This window comes from Dendropsophus ebraccatus, chromosome 11, assembly GCF_027789765.1.
Source record: "Dendropsophus ebraccatus isolate aDenEbr1 chromosome 11, aDenEbr1.pat, whole genome shotgun sequence".
Lineage (NCBI taxonomy): Eukaryota > Metazoa > Chordata > Amphibia > Anura > Hylidae > Dendropsophus > Dendropsophus ebraccatus.
In genome coordinates this window covers 55,251,804-55,263,136 of record NC_091464.1, presented here as the reverse complement: position 1 = coordinate 55,263,136, position 11,333 = coordinate 55,251,804, and the positions used below count along the sequence as shown (strand labels likewise).

The 11,333-nt window shown below is 44.4% G+C and overlaps 1 protein-coding gene across 1 annotated transcript; it reads left to right on the top strand.

Moving 5' to 3' along the window:
* The first annotated feature begins 2,422 nt into the window (after positions 1-2,422).
* Positions 2,423-5,936, top strand: LOC138767638 (uncharacterized). Its single transcript, XM_069945283.1, has 2 exons — positions 2,423-2,695; positions 2,911-5,936. The coding sequence occupies exon 2, from the start codon at positions 3,257-3,259 to the stop codon at positions 4,709-4,711; it is 1,455 nt and encodes a 484-aa protein (XP_069801384.1). The 5' UTR covers positions 2,423-2,695; positions 2,911-3,256; the 3' UTR covers positions 4,712-5,936.
* Positions 5,937-11,333: the final 5,397 nt, after the last annotated feature.

Below are 11,333 nucleotides of genomic sequence, written 5' to 3'. Positions count from 1 at the left end.
TTTTTCGCTTTATAAGACGCACCCCTGATTTGGACCACTGAAAACAGGAAAAAAATATTTTCTGCTAATTAAACTTCCCTGTTAGTCTAAGGTCATGAAGGGGATAATGCAGTGAAGGGGGTCAAAGTTTATTTAAATGACAGTGCCTTGTACCTACACATACACAGCTGCTGCATGCACAACACACACTCAGCTCTGCTACACCATAGACTCTCAGCTCAGCCACACATTCAGCTCTGCTACACCATACACTCTAAGCTCAGCTACACATTAAGCTCTGTTACACCATACACTCTCAGCTCAGCTGTATCACACACACTCAGCTGTACAAACATATCCACAAGCACACACAATGTTATATCAACACACACACAGGGTAACACACACACAGACAGTAACACACATACTTCTGCTGCTCTGTACTTAGACGCGACCATTTAATGTAGGACCTGCGGGAATGTGAGTTGAAGGACCTTCGCTGATGTCACAGTCATGTGACTAATCACATGACTGTGACATGACAGAAGGTCCTTTAGCTTCCAAAGGTCCTTCAGCAGGTTGCCGTGTATATCCCCTCCCGAAGAAGGGAGAGGACTGCACAGCTCATGCAACCTTCCGGACCATCAGGGAAGGTGTCAGGGTGGTCTGACATTGTTGGGCTGCCCTGTCTCCTGTATATAAGACACAGGCACTTTTTAGCAAGATATTTTCTTGCTAAAAAGTGCGTCTTATAAATCAAAAAATATGGTGTATATATATATATATATATATATATATAAAGTATATATTCAGTAAAATGCATGGGGAGACATCCGCATGGCTCCTGTGCACTTCTCTTCATCCCCTGTGTCTCTGCAACCAAGTCAGATCCCATAAACTTGAATCGAAAGTCCGTCTAGGTGATGTGACACTGAGCTAGGCATGAACGGGCGGTGTGCAGGCATCTCAGACCCCGACTAATTAAAACTTTTGATGTGTCTCTGTGACATGTCAAGAATTTTTTTATGACAGCGCCCATTTATTAAACCTTATATGAATAGTAATGTATGTATAAAGATAAACCACTCTCCAAACAAATCCAGTAGATGATAGTCAGTGGAAAACATATACTAGTTTAATGCATAAAGTAACATTCCTCATCCAGTTGGCTATTCCAGATTAGGTAAAAAAAAAAAATGACCAAAGAAAAAAAATCAATCAAACATACCTAATTTAAAAACCATATCATACACATATAAAATGATGTCTTATGGTTGTTTATATAATAATATCATATACTGTATACGTATAATTGGACCTTCCACGTAGGTACATTTCACTAGGAAATAATAGTAGCTGAAGAAAGGACCGTGAGGGTCGAGAAATATGTTTGGCAGATTCTACAGAACAGACAAAGTTGTGATTGCTATACCTAATATAGCAAACAACTATAGAGAGAGCAAAACACCTTAGGACCGCTACAGCACACACACTAGAGTGGAGACAGCCATTGGAACACGGCTCAGATCGTATTCCACAGCGAGAATTTTCATGCCAAGTGGAGAAGACAAATCTGCAACTATACAAGACCAGTGATATTATTTATACAATATTCTACTCATGGCTATAGTCTTAAGTTTACAGACTGGTACAAGGACTTAACAAGTGTGATAATTACAACAGTATCATTGTACAATTTGCACACTCCTGCAGGCTTGTCATTTACTATTGAAGCTGTACCCAAGTGGACTTACAACAGGTTTTCTAAATGATTATATAGACAGTGATTGGATATTATCCTTTTATATTTGCATTTAAAATTAGGTATGTTTTATTGCTTTGGCCATTTATTGGTTTTATTTTTTACTCAACCTGGTCTAGCAAAATAGATAGGAAATGTTTGTCTATTACATTTTATATTTTATGCAATAAACGAGTACATCTTTTTCCATTGACTTGTTTGAAGAGCAGTGCATCTTCATACTGTACATACAGTACATTGCTATTTTCATGGTCCAGCTCATACACAGGCTTATACACCTGCACTCAACTACACAATATTCATGTGAATTCTGTATTCATCTGCTGTCAGGCAGTTTCTATCTTTATACTAATGTGAATAGTATCTTTTGTGTATTTGTTAACATTTTAAGATTTATAATAGAAGATAAAGCAAAAGAAGACAGGTGAAAAATCTATAAAAGGGGAACTCTACTAAAGAACTGAAGAAGTAAGTCATACGTTGGCCCCGGCAGCTCCCATTCCAACAATTTCTGGTACCCTTCCCAGATGAAGCTTCTCGTGCCTGTTCAGGTAATCACTGACTGAGATGGGGGACCACTTCAATGTCTAAATTGAGGGCTTATTCCCATGTCCCGTACTCTACAGACGGAGAAGCCATATAGTGACGTTTTTCCCATGATGTATGTTCTGTCCCAAGCATATGGAGATATATTATCCACAGGTTAACTATAATTGTTAGTTAGAAGACATGTAATGTATTTGTTATAGCACCATCTGCTGGCCAAAGTTATACAGTGTCTTATGTGTGTTTACTTTAAGACTGCAATGCAGTCTGGGAGTGTGATGTCAGAGGTGAAAGGCAAGCTGGGAAGAAGAAGGCAGTACTAAGATGTAATTGATATGAGCAGACATGTACACACTTGTCTGAGGCACCACTCATCTTGCATTCATTGTCCTGGACACAGCATATCTGGTGGGAGTCTGATCAGAGTGCTATTATGTTTATGTGTGTTATGAGTTGTTAGTTAGATTGCAGTTGCTACTCAGGGAGATGATGATACCATGCGCTCACTTGTATAGGCAGCCATGTTTAGTCAGTCATCCTGTCATGTGTTCCTGTATTATAAATGTCATTGTCATGCTATTATATGCTGATTACTGACAACTGTATTTCTGTATTCCTTGTAGTTTTACCATTTCAATCATTCCTGTCCATACCATCACTTTCATATCCATACTGTTAATCAATAAAGAAGTTAACATTGAGAACACAGTCTGCTTATTGGGAAGACAGGAAGAGGTTTATGCTGGATGTCAGATTGCACACTGTGAGAACGTGCAGGAAGACAGAACAGTAAAACAGATGCTAGTCACAAGCGATAGTGGACCAGACTATACGGAGCCGCCATCACGCACATGGTCATATGCACGGCTATTGTAGCGGCCGCCATATTGTCGCAAGTACGAGTGTACATCCTCCAGCAAGTGCTGATATCCACTCATATCTAGATTGCAGCCCACAAGCAGGCACACAATGTCTACTAGCAAGGCGTCTTCAGTCAGGACGAGGTCCCAAGCAAGCCGCTCTATCAAGTCTTCCATAAAAGAAAGTGCTGCTCTTGCTCGTGCAGAAGCTGAGGCAGCAAAAGTAAAATCCTCCTTTGCTGCTCAAGAGATGCAATTAAAGCTAAAGCAAGCAGATCAAGAGGCAGAGAGAGCACGTCTGCAAGCATCACTTGAAAAACTTGCTGCAGAGAAAGAGGCAGCAGCTGCACTGGCCAAAGCAGAGTTCCTGGAAGCCATGGAGTTTTCAGAATCTGAAAAACACAGCAGTATACTTGGGCCAGACCTAGAACAACAAGATCCAGCACAGCGCGTCTCAGAATATGTCTATCAACATCCTGGCATAGACGACAACCATGATCCAGTACATCTATCAACCTATACAGATTACCAGAGACCCTACCATGAACTGCAATATTACAAGCAAGAAGGTGTGCAACAAGTTGACGTCAGCCACAACTACCGTTCGACAGGACAGAGGATACAGCCTCCCCTCTGTCTTAAAGGGACACCGTTCGCTTCAGAACGGTATTATACAGATTGTCCTAAGCCAGAAGCTCCGAAAAGGTATGGTGATACACCGCACACACATCACCACAACAACACACCAGCTCACATGGACACTAACCAAGCCTCCATGAACTTTGCTAAATTCTTTGCTAAACGGGAGTTGGTTACAAAGGGACTTGTAAAGTTCACTGATCGAGCTGAAAACTACCGAGCATGGCGTATCTCCTTTCAGAATGCCATCAGAGGCTTGGACCTTTCCTGCAGTGAGGAGTTAGATCTCCTGGTAAAGTGGCTTGGAAGCGAGTCCGTTGAACACGCCAAAAGAATCAGAGACATTAACATAAATCATCCTGACACAGGCTTAAGGATGGTGTGGCAAAGACTTGATGAATGTTATGGGTCGGTAGAAGCTATAGAAAATGCTTTATATAAGAGAATAGATAGCTTTCCCAGAATAGTGAGTAAAGGTTACCAGAAACTCAGGGAACTGAGTGACCTCTTAATAGAGGTGCAGGTTGCTCAGGCAGAAGGAGATCTACCAGGGTTAGCATTCCTAGACACTGCCAGAGGTGTTAATCCAATTGTACAAAAACTTCCATATAACTTACAGGAGAAATGGATTATACATGGTTCTCGTTATAAACAGGTTCATAATGTCCCATTTCCTCCTTTCACAGTGTTTGTAGACTTTGTCACTCAACAAGCTAGAATCAGAAATGACCCCAGTTTTGATTTTACTATGTCATGTTCCACTGCCCCGGTGTCAAACCTCTCAAAACACCAGTGGCAGTCCACAAAACTAATGTTACTTCCTCAGGTTTTTCTTACAGAGCCACTAAGTCCCCCCAAGGGGAGAGCGTACCTATGGACCTCAGCAAGCATTGTCCCCTACACAAGAAACCGCATCCTCTACTAAAGTGCAGAGTCTTCAGGGAGAAGTCTCTAGAGGACCGCAAGAGTTTCCTCAAGGAGAACAACATCTGCTTCAGGTGCTGCGCAACTACGTCGCACTTCGCCAGGAACTGTGAGGTCAGTGTGAAATGCACAGAATGTGGCAGCACAGAACACAACACAGCTCTACACCCTGGACCACCCTCACAGGTGCCTTCACAGGCTGAGCAGTGTGTCAGAAAGCAGACTGACACTGACATAGAAGACACCCAGATAGTCACCTCTCAGTGTACAGAGATATGTAAGGGACTTTTAGGAGGAAAGTCCTGTTCTAAAATCTGCCCTGTCAGAGTCTATCCAGCAAGCCACCGAGAAAGAGCAATCAAGATATATGCAATCCTAGATGATCAGAGTAACAGGTCTCTAGCTAAATCCACCTTCTTTGACACCTTTAACATTAAAGGGCCCAGCTCTCCCTACTCCTTAAGGACATGTGCAGGTACTGTCGAGACGGCGGGGAGAAAGGCAACTGGGTACAAAGTTGAGTCCTTGGATGGTCAAACCTGTTTGTCTCTGCCAACCATACTGGAGTGCAATCAGATTCCCGACAACAGGTCAGAAATACCTACACCGGATGTAGCTGCATTCCACCCCCATTTGAAGCGTATAACTCACCTGATACCAGAGCTAGACCCAGGAGCACCGATTGTCTTGCTCCTTGGGAGAGATATACTACGAGTCCATAAAGCCAGAGCACAGATCAATGGCCCTCAGAACGCTCCTTACGCCCAGAGACTTGACCTCGGATGGGTCATCATAGGAGACGTCTGTCTAGGAGGAGCACATAAGCCGACCTCAGTCAACAGCATGCTCACTAGTACACTTGAGAATGGACGTCCTTCTCTCTTCCAACCTTGTCAGAGTAGTTTCCTGGTAAAGGATTTGCCACGCAGTGCCCCCCTACCTTGCCCGTTCGCAGACCCTTCATGTGAAGACAACGCTTGTGACGGTGAGCCAGACCACATAGGGTGCACAGTTTTCCACAGAACAAAAGAAGATAACAGGGTAACAATGTCCATAGAAGACAGGCTGTTCTTGGACATAATGGATCGGGAAATAGTAAAGGATGAGTCAAAAAGTTGGATTGCACCTTTGCCGTTTAAACCCCAGAGACCACGCTTACCCAACAACAGAGAAAGTGTTTATAGTCGATTTGTTTCTCTCAAACAGAAACTCCAGAGATCACAAGAGACAAGACAACACTTCTTTGCCTTCATGGAGAAGATATTCCAGAACCACCACGCAGAGATCGCACCAGCGCTGCAAGGCTCTGAAGAGTGTTGGTACCTACCCATATTCGGTGTTTATCATCCAAAGAAACCAGGTCAGATAAGAGTAGTATTTGACTCAAGTGCAAGGTGCGAAGGTGTCTCATTAACCCCTTAGTGACCGCCATGCTGCCTTTTCACGGCGGCCACTAATGGGCTTTATTCCGATGCGCACGCCTTTTAACGGCGGGCGCATCGGAATAAATTACCGCCCGGCGGCGGCTGCAGGACGGGGGATCAGCGGTCAGTGTGACCGCTGACACCCTCCTGTAACTGCCCGGAGCGGAGGATTCTCCGCTCCGGGCAGTTTAACCCGTTAAATGCCGCTGTCAAACCATGACAGCGGCATCTAACGGGTCCCGGTGGATCCCGGACGGCGCCGTGGTTCACTTACATGATCGCGATGTCCCGCGGCGCCGTCCGGGGTCCCGATGTCTCCATGGTGATTCCGGGGTCCTAATGAAGGTCCCCGGGATCACCATGGAGATGCCTGATGCTGACAGGGGTGGCCGCGGCTATTGCCTGTCAGCATGAGGCATGATACAATACATTGCAGTACATCAGGTACTGCAATGTATTGTATCAATGATCAAAGTATTTTACACTAGTGTACAGTAATGTACACTAGTGTAAAAGTAAAAAAAAGTGAAAAAAAGTGTGCACCAAACACAACACAGCCCCCCCCAGCCCCCCCCAATAATAAAGATGCATTACATTCCCCATACACTATAAAACATTACATAAAAGTGATCAAAAACACAAATCCTATACATATTTGGTATTGTTACGTCTGTAACGACCCAATCTATAAAACTATATCAATAATTATATCGCACGACACACGCTGTAAAAAAAAAATAAAAAAAACAGTACTAGAATAGCTGTATTTTATCAATCCACTTTAGAAAATACGTCATAAAAGAGATCAAAAAGTCATATACATATAAAACTTGGTATCAATAGAAACTACAGATCTTCCCGCAAAAAATAAGCCCAAAACCAGCTCTGTCGCGCAAAAGATGAGAACGCTATGGATCTTGCAATGCAGGGACAGTTTTTGTGGGTTTTGGCTAGGAAGATAGTTTCTATTGCGCCAAAGCGGTAATAGTTAAAAAAAACTATACAAATGTGGTATCGCCGTAACCGTAGCGACCCAGAGAATACATTTATTATGTTATTAGTGACCGCCGATACGGATTTATACGGCGATCACTAATGGGGTCTATTCTGCTGCCATCAGCTCTTTATGGCGATGGTGCAGAATAGTGCAGCGGCGCCGGTAATGCCCGCAGCCCCCTCCTGTCAGCTATCGGAGGTAGCTGAGGGGTTGGGGGAGAGTGTGGGGTCAGTCCCGGCCAGTCCCCTCACCGGTGATCGCCGTTATTATCAGTATAAAGGCGGCTACCGGTAATGGGCATTGCCAGCGCAGCTGAACGCTTTCATCTCTTCTCACCGTGAATTCACAGTGAGAGGAGATGAAAACATGTCCCCCCATCCCCAGAATTAACCCTAGTGACCTGGCCACTGACCCTCCCCTCCCTGGGCGGCCATCTGATCCAAGATGGCCGCCGTCATCACTGTGAACAGACTCTGTTCACAGTGATGGATTCCTAAAAATGATCCAAGCTCCGCCGGAGGTGGCGGAGAGCATGGGGCAATGATCGGTGACCACCCGGTGTGGTCCTAGTACAAGTGATCAGCGGTATATACTATATACCACTGATCGCTTGTTCCAAATGGTGCCGGCACTTTTTTACGCCTGTCACCAAAGTCAAGTGCCCTGGATTACCCGTAACCACCCCAGATTACCTGCAACCACCCCAGATTACCCATCACCACCCCAGATTACCCGTAACCACCCCAGATTACCCATCACCACCCCAGATTACCCGTAACCACCCCAGATTGCCCGTAACCACCCCAGATTGCCCGTAACCACCCTAGATTGCCTGTAACCTCCCCAGATTGTCTGTATCCACCCCAGATTGTCTGTATCCACCCCAGATTGCCCGTATCCACCCCAGATTGCCCGTATCCACCCCAGACAGCCCATAACCATCCCAGACAGCCCATAACCATCCCAGACAGCCCATAACCATCCCAGACAGCCCATAACCACCCCAGATTGCCTGTCACCACCCCAGATTGCCCGTAATCTCCCCAGATTGCCCGTATCCCCCCCATAGCCCATAACCATTCCAGACAGCCCGTAACCACCCCAGATTGCCACAGACTGCCTGTAACTACCCCAAATTGCCTGTAACCACCACAGATTGCTCGCAACCACCCCAGATTTCCCGTCACCACCCCAGATTGCCCGTTGCATCCCCAGATAGTCAGTGAACACCCCCAAATTGCCCGTCACCTCCCCAGATAGCCAGTAACCACCCCTAGATAGCCAGTAAACACCCCAAGATTGCCCATAACCACCCCATACAGCCAGTAACCACCCCAGATTGCCCGTAACCACCCCAGATTGCCCGTGACCACCCCAGATTGCCTGTGACCACCCCAGATTGCCTGTGACCACCCCAGAATGCCTGTGACCACCCCAGATTGACCGTAACCACCCCAGATTGACCGTAACCACCCCAGATTGACCGTAACCACCCCAGATTGGCACAGACTGCTCGTAACCACCCCAGATTGCCCATAACCCCAACAGATTGCCTGCTGCCACCTCAGATAGCCAGTAAACACCCTGAGATTGTCTATTACCACCCCAGATAACCAGTAAACACCCACATATTGCCTGTAACTAAAATGACACTCCTTCTCTTCTGAGCCCTGCTGTGTGCCCATACAGTGGTTTATGCCCACATATGGGGTACCATTGTACTCAGGAGAACCTCTGTTACAAGTTTTGGGGTGCTTTTTCTCCCTTGTTCCTAGTGAAATTGAGAAATTTCTAACTAAACAAACATGTTATTGAAAAAATTCAATTTTTTTCATTTTTACGGTCTAGTTTTGAATACTTTCCTCCAATACCTGTGGGGTCAAAATGGTCACCACACCCCAAGATAAATTCCTTGAGGGGTGTACTTTCCAAAATGGGGTGATTTTGGGGGGGAGGGTTCTATTCTGTAGACATTACAGGGGCACTGCAAACGCACCTGGCGCTCAGAAACTTCTTCAGGAAAATCATGCACTGAAAATGCTTGGCGCTCCCTTCCTTCTGTGGCCCGCTGTGTGCCCACACAGTGGTTTATGCCCACATATGGGGTACCGTTGTACTCAGGAGAACCTGCCTTACATATATTGGGGTGAGTTTTCTCCCCTGTTTCTCGTGAAATTGAGAAATTTCAAACTAAACAAACATGTTATTGGAAAAATTCTATTTTTTCATTTTTACTGTCTTCTTTTGAATACTTTCCTCTAATACCTGTGGGGTCAAAATGGTCACCACACCCCAAGATGTATTCTTTTATGGGTGTACTTTCCAAAATGGGGTGACTTTTGGGGGGGTTCTATTCTGCTGACACTACAGGGGCACTGCAAACGCACCTGGCGCTCAGAAATTTCTTCAGCAAAATCTGAACTGGAAATGCTAATTGGCGCTCCTTCCCTTCTGAGCCCCGCTGTGTGCCCACACAGTGGTTTATGCCCACATATGGGGTATCGTTCTACTCAGGAGTACCTGCCTTACATATATTGGGGTGAGTTTTCTCCCCTGTTCCTCGTGAAATTGAGAAATTTCAAACTAAACAAACATATTATTGGAAAAATTCTATTTTTTCATTTTTACTGTCTTCTTTTGAATACTTTCCTCTAATACCTGTGGGGTCAAAATGGTCACCACACCCCAAGATGTATTCTTTGATGGGTGTACTTTCCAAAATGGGGTGACTTTTGGGGGGGTTCTATTCTGCTGACACTACAGGGGCTCTGCAAACGCACCTGGCGCTCAGAAATTTCTTCAGCAAAATCTGAACTGGAAATGCTAATTGGCGCTCCTTCCCTTCTGAGCCCCGCTGTGTGCCCACACAGTGGTTTATGCCCACATATGGGGTATCGTTCTACTCAGGAGTACCTGCCTTACATATATTGGGGTGAGTTTTCTCCCCTGTTCCTCGTGAAATTGAGAAATTTCAAACTAAACAAACATATTATTGGAAAAATTCTATTTTTTCATTTTTACTGTCTTCTTTTGAATACTTTCCTCTAATACCTGTGGGGTCAAAATGGTCACCACACCCCAAGATGTATTCTTTGATGGGTGTACTTTCCAAAATGGGGTGACTTTTGGGGGGGTTCTATTCTGCTGACACTACAGGGGCTCTGCAAACGCACCTGGCGCTCAGAAATTTCTTCAGCAAAATCTGAACTGGAAATGCTAATTGGCGCTCCTTCCCTTCTGAGCCCCGCTGTGTGCCCACACAGTGGTTTATGCCCACATATGGGGTATCGTTCTACTCAGGAGTACCTGCCTTACATATATTGGGGTGAGTTTTCTCCCCTGTTCCTCGTGAAATTGAGAAATTTCAAACTAAACAAACATATTATTGGAAAAATTCTATTTTTTCATTTTTACTGTCTTCTTTTGAATACTTTCCTCTAATACCTGTGGGGTCAAAATGGTCACCACACCCCAAGATGTATTCTTTGATGGGTGTACTTTCCAAAATGGGGTGACTTTTGGGGGGGTTCTATTCTGCTGACACTACAGGGGCTCTGCAAACGCACCTGGCGCTCAGAAATTTCTTCAGCAAAATCTGAACTGGAAATGCTAATAGGTGCTCCCTTCCTTCTGAGGCCTGCTGTGTGCCCATACAGTGGTTTACGCCCACATATGGGGTACCGTTCTACTCAGGAGAACCTGCATTACAAAATTTGGGGTGCATTTTCTCTCATGTTTATTATGAAAATGAGATACTTTAATCTTAACAAATATATTATTGGAAAATTTCTATTTTCCATTTTTTTCCGGCCTAATTGTGAATACTTTCCTCCAGCCCCTGTAGGGTTAAAATGCTCATTATACCCCTAGATTAATTCTTTAAGGTGTCTAGTTTCCAAAATGGGGTCACTTATGGGGGTTTCCAGTATACAAGCCTCCTAAATCAACTTAAAAAAAGAACTGGTCCCTAAAAAAATCAGTTTTGGAAATTTCATGAAAATGTGATAATTTGCTGATACATTTCTAAGCCCCGTCACACCCTAAAAAAGTGAAATATGTTTACGAAATGAAGTCAGAATAAAGAGGACATATTGATAATGTGACTTACTAACTAATTTTTGTCATGTGCCTTTTTCTTTTAGAAGCAAAGAATTTCAAAGTTCGTAAAGTGCAAAATTTTCAAATTTTTCATTATATTTTGA